An 18,151-nucleotide genomic window follows, 5' to 3' on the forward strand; every position below is an offset into this window, starting at 1 on the left:
CTTTCACACTAGACCTTGGTCTCCACTGGACCACCCAGGTGATCAGACGAAGACATGAACACATCTCAGTGAATGCTGAGGCTGGGAAGAATCAATGTCTAGACAGGATGAGTCACATCTCAGGGAAGCCAGTACCGAACTGTCTACATGAATCAAAGTGGTGAGAGGACTGTGAGCAGGGCCTGACTTCATGATAACTGGATTTAGAAAAATGAAACACCTGAGTGTTGTGAAGTAAACTTATAAGCTCACTACACAAATGATAATAATCATGGTATCTTCATCAAAATGGTGAGATGACGAAATTATAATGAACTGACGGTAATTTTAAGGAAATAATTAGGCTTTGTAATAGATGCTACAAATTTGTCCTTATTGAAACAATCAAGGAATTATGATACCATTTGTAAAAAGTACAAAAGTAAGTTAAACTTGTCCATGCTTTTGGGAGTCAAGACAGTAGGTGCCCCTGCCCTTTGGCAGTGTGAGTTACAGACTGCAAGGGGGCACAAAGAACAAACGGTGTGGGCTGGTTGCCCAAGTGGGCTCAGTTTGTGGGAATTTAGCAGGCAGAATAGGCTCTTTTCTGCATGCATGTTATGTTCGAATAAAAAGTTAAAAAAAAATTAAAAATATCAAATCTCTTAATATTCAGTTTTTAAGGAAGAAGCTTTTTAGATTAAAAGCATGAATTTTTTTTCTCAAAAATAACTTTAAGGTTCTAGAGATTAAGAGCCCCTAGCTTTAAACAGAGTAGAGATTCTATAAGATTAATTGTACTTTTCAGATTCACTGCCTTCTTTTAAACCTTTATTTCAAAGGATGTTCTAATAACAAAAGTGAACAACCACATAAAAAAATGGTAACCATTCCCCTGTGTCTTTCCAGGGCTACCCATTTGAATCCACCACATAAGTAATACACTAATCTAGATTCTATAAGAGTCCACTGTTCATCAGTGAATTATTCATCCTGAATCTATTCCTATTCCTACCCTTTTTGGCGAAAAATATTTTTCAACAGCTTCCTATTGTCTCCAGTGCAGCCATGGGTTAAGTCAAAATTATACTGGAGGCAATAAGAGAAAAATAAAATAGCTTTTCAGAAGGGGCTGAGCTGACCATTCTTTTTCTCTCACTCATCTTAACGCTAAAAAGACCAAGATGTGTCATGCTGATAACATCTCAGTGGGCTTCAGCCCTGAATGGCCTCCAGCTGCCAGCCTATCAATCATCTCAGAATAAGATACAGCAGATTCTTAAGGCACTCAGTACATATTCAACTCAACCAGCTTCCCTGCAAGGCTCTCAAGAGTGCCATGCGGCTTATTGGAATGTCTCTCAACCAGTAGTTGGGATTATATAGCCTGTAAGGTCACAGCACAGGGTCCATGGCCTAAAGCAAAAATAAGAGTTTGAGAACCAATCAGTAGATCATTATTACAGCTGAGGCAGTCTTTGCACTAAGTCCAAGATCTGCTCCCTGATCCTGAGATAGGAGGAATAAGGCTGGAAGAAGCAAACAAAGCAGGAAACCTGCTTTACATAAAATGAGATCAAACAGATGTTCGGAAACTAAGTTATAACCCTGACATATAGATGACCACACAGTCAGCTGTAAGAGTGAAGAAGCATAGCAAGGACATCTCTGTATCCCCTTAATTGAGTTTGCAGATCTTCAGAGAGAAGCAAGCTCTATTGGATGGTTTCCTCACTGTATTTTAGTACACACATATTTTTAAGGCAAATATAAGCTAAAATAGCAACAATAATAATAAGGAAGAAGGAAAAAGAGCCAAGAATGAGGGGATCATGCTTCAGTACCCCGTCCTGCAGGTGTGGGGATAATGATATACACAGAGGAAAAAACGCTTCTGAGTCCAACACAGATGCTTAACAGACCAAACCCATCTGCACCAAAAGATAGTTGCTAATACTGTCACTGTCACTGCTTTTCTTCTATGTGAACCCAGGGAAAGGCTCTGCTAAGTAACTTCATCCTGGAAAGAAAAGAAAGCTAAGCATCTTTTCAGTCTTCCTAGGTCTGCCCTCAAAACACAATATAATAAAGTTTCAGAGCAGTGCCCAAACTCTCTAATTTCAGGTGTTGCCTGTGCCTAATACCAAAATATGTCACGACTTTGCCACTAACCAAGCTTTCAGAATTTACTTTCATCTACCTACACAATGGTCCCTATCATTATAATCTTAAATTATAGAGGAGGAAAAAATGTTTGAGACTCTGTCTCAACTTTTGTGTGTGTTAGCTGCTCAGTCATGTTTGACTCTTGCGACTCATGGACAGGGGTTCACCAGGCTCCTTTGTCCATAGAATTCTCCAGGCAAGAATACTGGAATGGGTTGCTATTCCCTTCTCCAGGGGATCTTCCCAACCCAGGGATCGAACCCGGGTCTCCTGCATTGCAGGCAGATTTTTTACACTCTGAGCCACCAGGGAAGCCCATCTCAACTTTTATTGGTATGAAATCTTAAGTTACTTAACTTATCTGGGCTTTGCTTTCTCCATCTATAAAGAATCAGGTCAGTTGATTTCTACCCATTGATCTATAAGTTACAGATAAGACTTTCTTGACCTACTTCACAAAATTGTTACTAAGAATTTTTTTAAAAAACATTCAAGATGCACTGTAAACTGTAAAGCACTGCCTAAGTTTTAGGTATTACAATGCATGCATGCATTCTAAGTTGCTTCAGTCATGACCAACTCTCTGTGACCCTCTGAGCCCACCAGGCTCCTCTGTCTGTGGGGATTCTCCAGGCAAGAATATTGGAGTGGCTTGACATGCCCTCCTCTGGGATCTTCCCAACCTAGAGATCAAACCCATGTGTCTCTTACATCTCCTACATTGGCAGGCAAGTTCTTTACCACTAGCACCACCTGGGAAACCCCCAGGTACTATAATAAGTAATGTTAAAAGTATAACCTTAACCTTAAAATAATTAAGCCAGGTCATTTAAGAGACCGACCAATCTGCACACTCCAAGTGGATCCCCTTAGCTGAGGCTCCCATGAGACAATATGTGAATGCAGAATGCCATACCTCTAAGTTAGAAGCATGGCCAGAGACTGCTAGCAGCAGAGCTGCCCAGTGAGGAAAGGAAGGCAGAGAACTGGCCAGGACAGGACAGACAGATAACACAGGCAACCAAGTGATTAAATAAACTGTCAGTAGATGAGACAGACTGGGAATAGGAGAGAGCAAAGCAGTGTGGGGACAGAGTTTGAACAGTAATCAGGTATGCTCACACATAATCTATAACTGCTTCATTGTAGTGTAAAACCCCACATTTGCAAGTTAATAATGATACATAAGAAGGAACAACTCAAGAATTTTCCTCCTGTTCATCAGTTACTCATTAAATTGGACATACTACTAAGGTGCTTTTCTCATTTTGGATATATTAAGTTATTAAAATGAGCAACCAACTGTTAATTTCTTTAAACCCTAAAATTTTAGTATTACATCTGTGTAATGCAAATACCAGTGTTGAAACAAATGCATGGAAACAGCGCAAAGAGTGGACGTAATTTTAGCAGGGAAGTACCTGTCTTTCTTAAATACAATCTAGAGACCAAATTAGGAGTCCAACAGAAATCAGATATAGCCAGCAGTCTACAGCCAAACTACCCTGAATGCACCCGATCTCCTCAGAGGCGGCCAGGAGGGTGCCATTTATTCATACACTGACGCAACGCCATGCCTCATGTCCAGGTGCCTGAAACTCCAATTATTTATTATTAATCCACATATGCATGTAAGCAAGTTCTCCCACAATTCTCTCCTGATGTTTCTAATTCAACTTTCTCCAATTATATCTATATATCACCCAGGAATATTTTTCTTTTCTGCCCCTACTGTTTTCTGCAAGGGTAAGTAATAAGGAAGTTTCCCTCCCCCACCTCCAACCTGCTTAAGATAACACAATGGTTAATTAATCTCTTGGCTTATTTTTTAAAACTGCTTAAAATATGTGTTTCCTATGAATAATCACCCTCAGTTACCCACATACATGAACAAGGGGAGGATTTGTGCACAACAGTATTTCCAAATGATTAATTCAATATTTCTACAAATTGCATATAGGATCTTTCAGCTCTTTTGTCAGAATTCGCCCAAACTAATCACTCAGCATTTTAGCCTTTTAAATGCATACTATCTCTCCCCTCTTATGTCCTACCATTTTTAAAACACAGAGGGCCAAAGGATCAGCTTCTTGCCATGATCACATATAAGAGAGTGAACAGAGACGTGAATCAGAATGAAAAGCAATAAGGCAGAAAGATGTATTTTCCAGTATGTTCTTAAATGCAGTATTTACTATTATTAATATCATTGTTTACCAAAATGCTTTGCTCTCACAGAATAATATTGCCTTAAGGGATTAGAAAAACTTGAATAGAGTTTAAATTACATCCAGCCAATGATGGGCCATGGGCATCACTCATCTCTCTGAATTTAGGTTGCATAACTTTCCTAGCATCCCTAGTCCTCACCCATGTCTCCTTTAAGTGCTATGTGTTTCTTGAAAGTGAAGGAAATGAAATATCTTTCAAATCCCCAGATAATCATCATACTCCAAAAAAACACAGTAACTTCTGAAATTAATAACACTTCTCTGGATAGCCCTAAGAGAACAACCAGGACCCTGTACTTAATGACTTAAAATGTTACAAATAAATAAAAAACAGTATAACACATGGAGCTAAAGCTTTTCTAAGAGATTCTACCTATTTGTTACAATCTCTATATGTGTAATAATTGAAATATTTGTGTAATAATTAATTATACAATAATTGAATATTTGTGTAATAATTGAAAATTCATGCTGTCAATAGGCAAATATAAAGTTTTTCTATTGTATACCCAGTTGTCCATAACATCTGGATTTATTTCCTTTTATTTACTTTCCCCAGCTGCCCTTTCATCTGGTGGAACAGTGCCAGTCAGGAGTTGACAGCTAAGCACTTTCCAGACTGTATCTGCTCAGTCGAGTGGCAGCTGCCAGCTCCCTTCTTCTGGGGTCCTGGGCATCTATCCTTTAAGTCCCATGGGTCCTATCACCCTTGCACCCTTTGGTCAAGGTAAGCCCTTTAGTTAGCAGTTCCTCACTTGGTGGGAGAGCCTCATCCACCCTCTGGTACCGGCTAACATCCTGGCGAACTGAAGGCAGCGATCGCAGTGGCTGGTGGCCGTTGGATTGACAACCTAGGAGTAAAGGTAAACAGTTACCTGGGTATTGTTTTCCCCTTCAGTGTCAAAACAGCCCTTGTTAAAAAAAAAAAAAAAACTCTACATAAATCCTGGGGCCAACCACAATTCCCATCCCTCCCCTCCTCTGCCTTTTCCCACGCTGGCCTCGGTCCTAGTCATGCACCAATGTTTAGGGTCACACAGTGATCTCAAGATAATGAATGGAGAAAAAATATATGGAGGAAGAAAAACGGGGATACTTTAGGTAGCAAATAAATTGCAGAATAAGAAAATCATTTCTATTTCTGAGTCTATGCTATTTAGGCATATGAAATTATCCTCGGACTTTCTGATGCATCTATAATAGAACAGTTTGAAGGAATCATTCTACCAATCCACATTCACTGAGACAGAAAGCAAATTTTACATGTAAACTTGCATCCTCAGACACTCAAACAGCATATTTTCCACGTGTCAGAACACATCACCTAACTTAGTAGACATTTCTTATACTGCAGAAGGCAAAAAATGACTTTTGACGCAAAGCACACATGAACCTTCTGCTTTGAAGCTTCGTGCAATAAAGAGCGACTTAAGATGTTCCAGAAAACCTCACAGATAATACTGGTAGATGCTGTCAGCCTGTCTGGCTTTGTATCTACACACCTAGAAACTCCTTATTAAACACTTCTTCACACTGCCCAAATGAGAGAACCGAGCCCTGGGCACATGAATGCAATGGTGCGCAGCACGCACACATGCAGTTTGCTCCTATACATCTGCCCTTAGACACTCTAGGCCGCCAGGGCTGTATGGACCACAGGCTCCCCCACCCAACAGGCCACTTCCTAGGGAAAGCAGGTGCCCACATTCATACAGAGCCTTGAAGTTCATTATTTGACAGCCCTCTTATTTCAGCAGTAGAAGACCCATTTAAAAAAAAAAAAAGCTGTTGAACCCGAAGGTGAAGAATTCAGCTAATATTTGACCTGCAGCATAATTTACACTGAGGGAAAACCCTCTGAGCAGGTATGCCTGAGACACAGGCCACCTTGTCTTCTACATCCTACCTCCAATCGCGCCCTCCTCCTGGGCAGTGGCCCCTTCACAAGCCCCTGGGGTATCCCGAGCAGCTCCCTCTTCTTGCGGCTGGCTCTCAGCAGCAGCAGCAGCTCCCTCCAGGCTCTCCCTCCGCTGCCAGACCTCCCCCACCTCCTCCTGGTCAGGTACAGTGGCCGGTTCTGACCCTGGCCCTTCCTCCTCTCCACTGGGCACCTGCACCACAGGTAAGGAACCAGGAGTGCATACGGAATCCTGGGACCCTTCAGCAGGGCCGCTACTGGCGGGCTCTGCTGCACAGGCTCCATCTTCCTCGTCCTGAGAAGAAAAGGCTGGAGTTTCAGGGAACCGTGCGCTCTCAAGAGATGAGCACCGTGTCTCCACCGAGGAGAGCTGTGTGGTAACGCTCTCATTGCAGGAGCTGTCGGCCCCTTCCAGGTCACTCTCTCCCTCAGGCCTAGTGCTGGCCTCGCTCACGCTCTCTGTCCTGGCAGGGTCGCTGGGCTCTGTTTCTGAGGACACCTGGGAAGGCTCAGACCCCTGATCAAGGGACTCTGTCTCACTGACAGCTCTTCGGCTCCCCCCGGACGTGTCAGAAGTGCCCGTGTCGGCCCCACTTGTGGGCTGATCCACCTCCTGAGAGCCACACAATTCAGTGCTGCCCTGGTCCACACTCGGTTGAGACTCTGGGCCATTCTCGCTTTCATGTGGGACCGGGCCTGAGGGTAAAGAGGTCTCTGCAAGCTCTGGAAGGTTTCCCGGCTTATCCTCAAAGGAAGCAGCTTCATTAATGGAGGCTTCCTCAGTCTCCACTGGGTTGTCCTCTGGCTTTGTCTGAGATGTCAGGCTCCCATCATCAGTTCTTGATGCCCTGCTAAACATGATCAAGCCTCCTTCCTCCTCCAAGGAGGATGGATAGCCCAGGTCTTGCTGGAACTCGTGGTCTTCTTCATCTGAGTCGATATGAAGCATTGCATTGAGTCTTGTGTCAGTGGGAAAACTACTCCTTAGCTTCGGAGAGGCTCCCACGGACCTCTCCGAGCAAGCAGCTGCACCTGACCTAGAATGGCCATTGTGTTCAATAGCATCTAAATAATCATTGAGTGAATCCTGACGTCCTCTGGGAGGTGAGGTCCTTGAAGAAGTAGAAGTTAATTCTTCTGTGTCTATCTCCAGAGTAGAACTAGTCCTGAGAGAATGCTTGGGCGTCCCATCAGCACTTTCCTCAGAAACTGGTCCATTGGAACAAACTGGGCTGTCGTGATGGCCCCCTGGCATGTCCTCCTCATCAGAAGGGCTTCCTAGGTCTCCGTTCACAGAACTGACTCCAAGTATTGTGCCAACAGCTTCTGGAGAGGCATCTGAAGGAGAAAACAGCATTGATAAAAACAAAGGCGTTATTACGAATTAACTTTTAATATCTTAATTCTTTGCCGCCAAACAGTTCAAAGAATTCAGTCAACCCATTGAGGACTCTTCACAGCAAGGGTCCCCAGCCCCAGGGGCACACACTGGAAAAGTCCGCATGGCAGAAGGTGAGCGGCAGGCAAGTGAGTGAAGCCTCATCTGCACTTACAGCCTCTCCACATCACTCACATTATGCCTGAGCTCTGCTTTCTGTCAGTTGCAGCATAATTAATGGAATGCACTTGAATCATCACGAAGCCATCCCCCATATCCCTGGTCTGTGGAAAAACTGTCTTCCATGAGACCAGTCCCTGGTGCCAGAAAGGCTGGGGACTGTTTTACAGTTATCACCAACTTGCTAAGATTCACTGCTCACTACTAAACAGGTATATATATTGCTGGTCAGCATGACACATGAGGTTTTATACGTTCACTACTGCTGAAAATTCCACATCCCAGTTTCCAAACACAGATAAAAACCTAAGTGAGATTTTTCTTTTTATATAAACAGGCTTTCATATCTGCTTGGAAAACTTTAGCTATCATTCAATAGCTATTTTATGTTCAGAACAGGACACAAACAATTCTATTCAAATGTAAACTGACAACAGAGTAAGATTCAAATGTAAACTGATAACAGAGTAAGATTTAACAAGTTCTACCTACAGTGATGTATTTACACAGATATCTCACCTTCATGCACAGAAGACGTGACCTCCACTCTGAACTGGAGGTACCCACTCACATGGTCAGCTGGGAGCCTTCTGCCAAGGTTGTAGCTGAGCATCTGGTCACTGCAAGAATAGAAATGGTTCTTTCATCCTACTATTCTGCTGTCAGGCTTCATCTTCTTCCTGCAGGCCACCCCCTAAACCCCACATATTTCTCTTAAAACTTTCATACTCATGAGAAAATGAAAAGGCATGTTAGAGTCAACATAATATTATTCACTTGTATAAATGAATACTTATAAACCCAGGGATAAAAGGGAATCTTGTCACAAGGAAAATTATTAGTAAATGCAATACAATACAAAATGCAATACAATGTTGTTATGATTTTTTAAAGGGCACTGATTTGTTCTCTCACAGCTAATAGTGATCAGGAAAAGGACATTTTAAAAGCCATCAAGAAGCTGGAAAAGGCCTAAAATTTTGAGTGTTTCCTGACTTAAGTGTAAATGAATAGAGGGCCTGGGTCCTTAGCATTTAGCATGAGGCAAGAATACTTTCTCCGGGGGGTCCTCCAGACCCAGGGATTGAACCGGGTCTCCCACATTGCAGGCAATTTCTTACCAGGGAAGCCCCTCTAAAAAGACAGGCACAGGGAATTCCCTGGTAGTCCAGTGGTTACAACTCCGTGCTTCCACTGTAAAGGGCAGGGCTTTGACCCCTGTTTGGGGAACTAAGATATGCCATGTGGCATGGACAAAAGAATAGGCAAACAGAGGTAAAGGTCATCACATGGAGGGCACAGAGCTGCTACATTCTGAAGAACAGGAGTAGGGAGCTAGGAGAGAGCCGTGTGAGAACAGGCCAGGCCCTGATAGCTGCTCCGGCTGTGCGAGGGGCAGGAGGCTGCCGCACCTCCCCTTTCTCATTTGTAGAGTAAGGGGCTCGCTCTTGGCCCTCACTTGGTGGGGGTGACTATCACTGATTCTCTGAGCAACTTGTGAGCGATACTGATGGGACGGTTGGGGAAGCTGGCTGCACCACCTGGTGGGGGCTTGTTGCCATGCTGGCAGGTGGACTGGAGGGGCCCACGCAACCGGACCTGCCTAGCCTCTGCTCCATCTTAGCTCCAGGCTCAGGCTATCGGCTTCCTTGAGGACGAAACAGATGATATTTTTCAACTCTGTGTTTATTTCCAAAGTCAAATACGATTACATCATCTCCTTGTATGCAAGTAACTTTCATTCTGAATCTGATGCATTCTTAATTAAGGAAAATAATCAGAGGGACAGGACCAAATCACACCATCTCTGTTCTCATACTGCCCTCTAATGGCAACTTTAGGAGGAAAACACAAGGCCTCCACCTAATACTTGAACCACTGTAGAGTTCAGAGCCTCTGGTCCCTATTTATTACTAATCTACAGGACAATTTCCCTTGTTCTCTACCTCTCGGCATAATTTTAAATAGACGTTACCTGTTTGTAAGAACACATGCTAACGTAAAATCCCAGCTCAGCTCTTATGAATTTCTTTGGCTTAATACAGAGAATTTCTTAAAACAATAAGATTGTTTCTTTTACTTTTTACTTTTTCTTCCCTATAAATTTTGTAATAAATATTTGACTGATGCTCTTAAAATTCTTTGTTTCCCCCATCTGAGTGCTAACACCCTAATAAGGGCTTTGCATGCATCATCGCCTTCGATCCTCCCTGTGAGCCAGGTGGTGGCCCTGTTTTCTAGAAGAGGAAGTTAAGGCACAGGAAGGATAGGTAATTTGCCCAAGACCAGACAATTAAGTGACAGAACCATGATTAGAACACAGATATTTATCACATAGAAGCCCCTGCTCTGTAGGCCCCAGATCATATCTCATTTTATGAGCATGTTCCATAATCCTTGGCTGCTTTAAGTAGCATGGATTTTAATGATATTTACTCATGGCTCATCCCAATGCAATTGACATCACAATGTTTTGTGTACTTAAGCTGGTATTTTAAGAAAATTTTTTCCTGTAAAGTGATATTTTGGCATTAACTATTAGGTGATACAAGTATGTTAAATGCTATTACATTACAATGTTCTAATAATTCTACAATGACTGTAACCTGCATAACAGAAGTGATGTCTTTTTCCTTGACTGCTGTCTTCCAGCATTTAGACAGTGTCTGACATGCAGAGATGCTCCACCTTTGTCCACTAACCCATGAACCCAGCAGCAAACTACCTGAACCTGCTCTCAACAATGTGGTCCTCATCCATCTCTTTGGACACTCAGTCTTGGAATAATAAAATTTTCCCTTCTTTGCTAAAATCAAATTGACTCTCCTCTCCTCCTCTTTGGGTAATAAAAGTAGAGTGTTGGTGTTGATGATGAAGACTTTAAAAAGTGATGGATTTTAGCTAGGAAGTAAATGTTTAGCAGGGATTCTAAGAATGGGATCCATTCTTTTGCTCATTATCATATTTCCAATACCCAAAACAGTGCTTAACATTTAGTAGATACTATATGTATACACATCCACATATTTGTTGAGTAAATTTAACAAATGAGACTCTTTACTTTGAAAAAAGATTTTTAATAGGTATTAGTGCTGTTTTTCACCCAAACTGACAAGATACTCAGCTCTCCCATCTCTAAGTATAGGAAAGACTCCCTATTCAGAAACTCCAAGTCAGGGGGTTTCATCCTTGCTGAGTGACTGCCAGGGGATTCACCTGGTTCTTATTCTTCCTCAGTTTCATCTGGCTCATCCTGCCTCTTTCTGTGATAGATAATTGTGTACCCTATATTATATATTATTATGGTATATAATTATAATGAGTAAGTGCCAAAGAACTCCCACTGCCTGATTGAGACATTTTCTCACTAGTGTAATCAGAGCAAATGACAAAGCATGGGAAAGTGATGTGCTTTTGGGACAGAATGCAAGCCACTCTCTGAAAAAAATGTCACATTCAAACCAATACTCTTGAAATAGGTAATCAGTAAGGAGTTTCAGCTCATCCTATAAAATTTTGCCATATGAAACTTCAGTTACTTCAGAGAGTTGCAGTCTACAAAACAAATAAGTAAAGAAAACTCATTATTTTTCAAGATGTATCAATTACTTGATAGAAAGTAATAATCAGATTAAAAATATATTTAGATGCTAAGAGCAGATACACTAATATGTAGTATCATATTTATTTAATAAAGCAAATCCCTAAGTATCAGGCAATGCTTTTAATATACTTGTGTGGAAATATTTCATAATTCTGGCATATCGCAAATTCATGCTGGACTTCCTTCCAGTACACACAGAATCTATGCCAGGCAGTATTATGTATCCATTCTTTAAAAGACTGAATGAAAGTCAGCAAGTTAACAGGAGATTCAAGCACTAATAAGGCTTTATTTTTCCTTGATCATTCCTATGGGTATACATAAATGGACACTTCTGTCAAAAATCACAGATATTATATAAATTATATGATTATACTTATGTAAATTAAATTATAAACATATTATATTCCCAATAGTTAATTCTCACCAATTATAATTTTTCATTTTCCATCAATCCTAAAAATAATTTTTTAAAACTTCCCAAAGCTGAAGCTCCAATACTTTGGCCACCTGATGCTAAGAGCCAACTCATTGGAAAAGACCCTGATGCTGGGAAAGACTGAAGGCAAAGGTAGAAGAGGCAACAGAGGATGAGACAGTTAGACAGTATCACTGACTCAATGGACATGAATTTGAGCAAATTCCAGAAGACAGTGGAGGACAGAGGAGCCTGGTATGCTGCAGTCCATGGTGTAGCAAAGAGCTGGACATGACTTAGCAACTGAACAACAACAACAACAAAAGAGTATTACCTCCACTAGAAGCAATAATTGCTGTCCTTAAAAATGACTGCAATTTCCCTGTTTTATCAAGTTAAACCAGGCTGCTAGAATTTCAGCATAATATTTCTACTTTACGTGGTCTGGCTCAACCATTGCCTCTAATGGACAGAGAATTAGATTCCATTAGAATCTCTTTAATTTCAGATGTCGAAGGGGTCTTTGAGATCATTTGGTCTAAAGACTATTTTTCAAACGAGGAAACTAATGTCTGAAAAAATTGTGACTTGTCAAAATACTAAGAGGACAGTTAATTAGCTGCAAAGTGCCTATGAATGATCAGCCTCTCAGCTGGATGAATATTCCATCACTGCCAGCCTTAAAATGTGGCAGAGAAGTCGAGATTCTGGGACAGACTGATCTGCTCAAATCCCAGCTCCACCACTGGCTTGCGAGCCTCAGATTCCTCATCTCTGAAATGGGTATAACAACACTGTTCACCTCGCAGAGTTGTCAAGATTATAGAAGCAGATGAGTGTAATTTACTTAACTCCTGACGTAGAATAGGGCCATACCATCTTTTTTTTTGTTTACTTTTGTTTATTATTGCTGCTACCACAACTACAGCTACTGTTTATCACTGATACTGCTGACTACCACCACTGTTATCATACATTCATAATGTTCTTCTAAAATGAAAAGGATGCCCCGTAGTGCTACCTCAGAGCAGCTGTGTTACTGAGTTTGCTGGTACTTATCATGTAAAAATATATACACCGTTTATAATACGGAATGGAGGCATGTTATGATTTCTCAACTACTTGATCCACAGCTTACAAAAAGCTAACAGAAAGGACACAGATGTCAAACCACATTTTAAAATTCTCTCAGTGAGTAATTTCTAGTTGCCTAAATGAATGTCTTAGAGCTCTAAGCACATGTCTTAGAGCTCCACACCATCTCAGAGTCTAGGCTCTGTTTTAAATGGCCCTAAAATAAGGTGGTTTTGGTATCTTAGGCATAACAAAAATCTCTGGATAGGGTTAATCAGGATTGGGAGGTGTCAACCTGATACTGGCATCCTGTTCTAGGGAGAGGCTGTTATAGCAAGACTTCCATATACTCAAAAATCAATTGAGCACTGTGACATTTTACGCTGAAATGCGAATAGTAGATACATCTTGGGAAAGATAGATAACTCAAAAAAGATACATGAAAATAAAGTCCTTTTTATCCTGCACATTTTAAGGCATATGCCAGCACGTTCATTTTTAAAAGAAGTATGTTACCACTTCTTATCAGTGAGAAAAGCCCTAGGACTTCAAAGTATCATTTCAGTTGCTTCAGTGGAAACTACTTGCAACAGGATCCCTGATTACCCAATGGCTTGCCGCTCCAGTAGCCTCTGGACTGGGATGGTGAGCTTCCCCAGGAAACGCTTAATGATAGGCCGGCTCTTAGCAAACTTGTCTTTAATTTCAATCTCTAAGACATCAGTAAGGAGTGCAAAAAAGGAGTATTTCTGGAAAGAAAACATAACACAAGTCAAAAAAGAAATACAAAATTATGTATATCATTTTATTAATATACATTACTATAAGAAAAAATAGTATCTCTTAAATTCTAATGACATAGAGAGTCTACATTGCCAGAAAAATCTGCAACAATTGTCAATCTTTTATTCACTCAGAATCATGAACAGTCACAAATATTAAAAAGCAACAGTTTGGATCTAGATGACAAAGGAAGCACCTTCAATCATCCAACTCTTCCGGGTTGAATAGTTTGAGGAGATGCCATCAAATATTAAATTATGCACAATACAATTTTAGTGCTCACCACATTTATTCTATTTTAACTCCTTAATATTTAATATCCTGTTATATGGTGGCTTAGAATTAACCAATACTCTGATTAACAGCAAACTTAATTCCTAATCCCATGGTATTTTGAAGTTGGACATCATCGTCCTTCACTTAGTGGTTAAAACAGAAGCACCTAAGGAATATTATGATTTCCCTGGTTTACAGCAAAATAAAACGATGTTCAAATAGGAGTTACTTAATTTAAAAGGCACACAGAGACATTTCTCCTGGGATAGAAAAATAAAAGTATGAGGTTAAGATAAGCTTTGTTGTTTTCAGAATGCCATTGGAAAAAACTGGATCAGATATTAATAAGGATATAAAAGAAAAATAACCTGCTTTACTCATTTGCAAACACTTTCACATATATTACAAAGATAAAGTGTTTCTTTTTATGATGAGTGTCTCAGAAAAAGTGAATGATGGAGCCAGAAATCTAACCTGAACCATTTGTCTCTGTCCCTGGTAGTATCTAGGCAACAACAATGACGTCTGACTAGTGCCAGCCAGCTTTACACTCAGGGGTCACTAAGTTTATATAGTCATAACAATTTAATTTCCCCAAAGGGCCATGAAGTTTAGCAATCTGCTTAATGGAAAAAGCACTTGCTTAGAATAAGACAGCAGAATTTAAGTACTACTTCTGCCCCTGAATAGCTAGTTACATGAACATTTTAAGCTTTCGTTTATTAATCACAAAAATAGAGAGATGAGAATATCATCCCTTACACACCCCTTTATCAGCCTGCACTGGTAACATGGCTAAGAACTCTGTGAATATCAAATGTTAGAAAAATAAAGTTATTGCTAGTATCATTACTATCTCCACTCTTTGCCTTCTAAGTGATCATCTTGCAATCATCTAACCTTCTAATGTGTTACATTAAGTGGTATTCCTTTAAGAGTTATTCACTATCTGGAGACAGTATTTCAAACCAGAAATTAAAAAACTGACAATATTTAGCCACTAACATAACCATGAAAACTGCCCAAGAGAAACATCTTGCTGTGCTGGCAAGTCTCAGACAGCCACAGCTTTTCTCCAATTGGTTTTGGAACTCTTGAAACTCTCTCTGCAATGAAATACTGTTCAGCATTGTTAGAACATATTATTGTCATTAAACATTTAGGGAGTGATTTAATTAACTGTGCAACTCCCATGCCAATATACGTTTGTCTTAGCTCAGTTGGTAAAGAATCCACCTGCAATGCAAGAGACCCCGGTTTGATTCCTGGGTCAGGAAAATCTGCTGGAGAAGGGAAAGGCTACCCACTCCAGTATTCTGACCTGGAGAATTCCATGGACTGTATTGCCCATGGGGTCGCAGAGTCAGACATGACTGAGCGACTTGCACTTTCAGTTTCAGAAACACTCATTAAAACTAGTATGTGAACTGTGTCTTGATTCCCTGAGAAATGGTAGAACTCACACTTTGCTCACTAGAAGAGAAAAAACGTCTCTGTTCAGTCTGTGACAAAAAAATATTTCCAAGGGGAAAACCCTGGGCTTGATTTCACTAATATGGCACACTGCAATGACTGGTAGCATATTGTAGTTATGAGAAAGTCTGAAGTACCATCAGCACAATCTGCCTTCCCCCGGGATGACAACTCCTCAACTGCCTCGTGTAATTAACCAAAATCTAGAAATCAAAAAAACATTTGCCAAAGCCTGTAGGGAGAGAAATTCCTTTAATTTATATTGAGTATATGCTAGAACAAAATATAAAAATTTTAAATAAAAATGGGATCAATATTACTGACTTTTCCTTCTGCCTCAGGCTCCCATATGGCTCTGCAAGGCACTGTTACTGATGCTGTCCTTACAAAATTTTGATATTTTGTCTGTCATTAGTTTTTGCCTTGATTTTGATTTCTTTAAAAAAATATTGCACTGAAATATTAATTTTGATCATTGAGTCTTTTGAACCCTATAAATAATGCATCTGAGGGAAGTCCCTCATTTGCTTAACCCTGGATCCACCCCTGGTTAGAAGGGAATATCTCATTTTCATTGTACTCTTTTTCTAACAGAACTTCTAGACACCTTAGCCATCTTACCCACACCCATGAGCAGCTGAATGATACAGAGACCAGTGGAGAGAGATGGAGTTGGCCAACTTTTTGTCAAGCAGAAGGTCTCTGACAATCACCTTACCTCTCGGTGCCAAATTGGGTTAGTGGTGTTACTGATGATAGTAGACCTCCTCTCCTGCCCATGGTGGGCACAGGTGGGGAAACTGCTTTTCTTCCCTGGCTGAATGGACATCTTAAGATAAGGGTCAGGATTGAAGAACATCCCTTTCTTTAGCCCAACTGCCCTAAGGTCTTTAAAGAAACAAAGAGAGGAGGAAGAAGGGAAGGAAAGAAAGAGGGAGAGGAAAGGGACAGAAGATAACAGATTCATATACTCTGATTAGAACAAGCAGATCAATGGCATTTCATTCTTAAATAATTATACAGGAAACTCTAAACAGAAAAATAGAAAAACTCTAATTCAGCAAAACAATAACAAAACTAATCACTCTATGATTGCTTAGATAAGTGAGGGCAAGTAGGTTATGACTAACTCCAGCAAAGGGTCCTCTAATAGGCTGCAGAATGAAGCCAAACTTGTATCACCACCTTATATACCTCAAATGACTTTCCTGGGTACCATTTTGATTCTAATGTGTGCAGCTTCACCACCTTTTTCTATGTAGCTTGGCAACCAGCACTTCACACAATGTCTTAAGAGAAATCCTTAGTAAATACTGTATTTAAAAAGAAAACCAATATGTCCTTTCATGAGACAAAAGTGAATCTTCTACATAAATATACAAAATGTAGAGACTTGAGTTTAATTGGGGATGAAACTTCAGAGCACACATTCAGCTGTACCATATATAAAATGCCACATATATTCTACAAATGAATGTTAGATGAAAAAGAGACCAGAAATATTTCTAAAATTTGATTGATATCTGCTATATTAAATAACTGTGAAGTTATTTTTTCAGTAGCCTGTTAAGTAAGTTAAATATTTGTTAAAAGTCCCATAACTCATTTTAGACTCACCAGTTGTTATTTCACACAATGTGAGCTGCTAAAATTTCTGGCTAACGTCTGGTTAGTGAAGAGACTGACACTTTTTAAAATGGTCAAGCTACAGGATGCAAAAATGTCAGGAAATAAAGCTGGCTTCACAGGATCCCCAATGCCTTTCTGAGAATATCAGTTAGGATAAGGCTGGCTTGAGAGCTAAGTGCTCTTGAAAGCTTGTGGAGAATAGATAGTTTCTAGGTAATTTTATACAGTTATGATCAGTGCAGGGAAGTCCTGACCACTGATTCAGAAAAAGAATTCTGTGGATAGGCTCTGAACCCTCAAAGACCTTGTGTGTGTGTGCTAAGTTGCTTCAGTGACATCTGATGCTTTGCGACGCTATGGACTGTAGTCTGCTGGATTCCTATGTCCATGGGATTCTCCAGGCAAGAATACTGGAGTGGGTTGCCATGCCCTCCTCCAGAGGATTTTCCCAGCCCAAGGATCAAACCCAGATCTCCTGCACTGCAGGTAAATTCTTCACCATTTGAGCTACCGAGGAAGCCCTCGGGGTATGTCTCCTGCATTGACAGGTGGGTTCTTGACCACTGAGCCACCTAGGAAGCCCCTCAGAGACCTCTGAATGACCCGAATCAGCTGGGGAAGAAACCCTATAGAGTAACTTCACATTTTTTAAAAGGTCACCAGGGTCATCCTACTCAAGTCCACCATTCCTGAAATACAAAGCCTTTCTCAGAAGGACAGAATTGGCCTGGGGTTGCCCATAGCATCATATTCTCTAAGGAGTGCTCCCTGGAAGAAGTTTACCGATGGCCAAAAAAAAAAAAAAAAAAACAAACTTGCAGCCTAGATAACATGTGATGAAAACAGACCAGAACTGTTTAATGTCTCATAACTGGCAGCAGAGGGAGGCAGTCTAACACGTCAGAAAAGATTGAAAGACTCAACCAAGAGGACCTTATGTTAAGAACACTGCATGGAAGATAGCAAGATCTTTGATCTAAAAGCCCATGGGAGAAGGGAAAGATTGAGCAAATAACTAGACAGGCACTTCAGAGAAGCTGCT

The 18,151-nt window shown here is 40.7% G+C and overlaps 1 protein-coding gene across 1 annotated transcript in view; it reads right to left on the bottom strand.

Annotated features, from left to right (window-relative positions):
• HECW2 (HECT, C2 and WW domain containing E3 ubiquitin protein ligase 2) overlaps positions 1-18,151 on the bottom strand; it is a 248,404-nt gene that overhangs the window by 112,332 nt on the left and 117,921 nt on the right. Inside the window, exons 5-9 of the mRNA XM_052663718.1 lie at positions 16,199-16,368; positions 13,555-13,697; positions 8,372-8,472; positions 6,283-7,632; positions 5,132-5,227 (exon numbers count right to left, since the gene is read on the bottom strand). Of these exons, the coding sequence (XP_052519678.1) occupies positions 5,132-5,227; positions 6,283-7,632; positions 8,372-8,472; positions 13,555-13,697; positions 16,199-16,368 (1,860 nt within the window). The remainder of the gene's footprint in view (positions 1-5,131; positions 5,228-6,282; positions 7,633-8,371; positions 8,473-13,554; positions 13,698-16,198; positions 16,369-18,151) is intronic.

This window comes from Budorcas taxicolor, chromosome 2, assembly GCF_023091745.1.
Source record: "Budorcas taxicolor isolate Tak-1 chromosome 2, Takin1.1, whole genome shotgun sequence".
NCBI lineage: Eukaryota > Metazoa > Chordata > Mammalia > Artiodactyla > Bovidae > Budorcas > Budorcas taxicolor.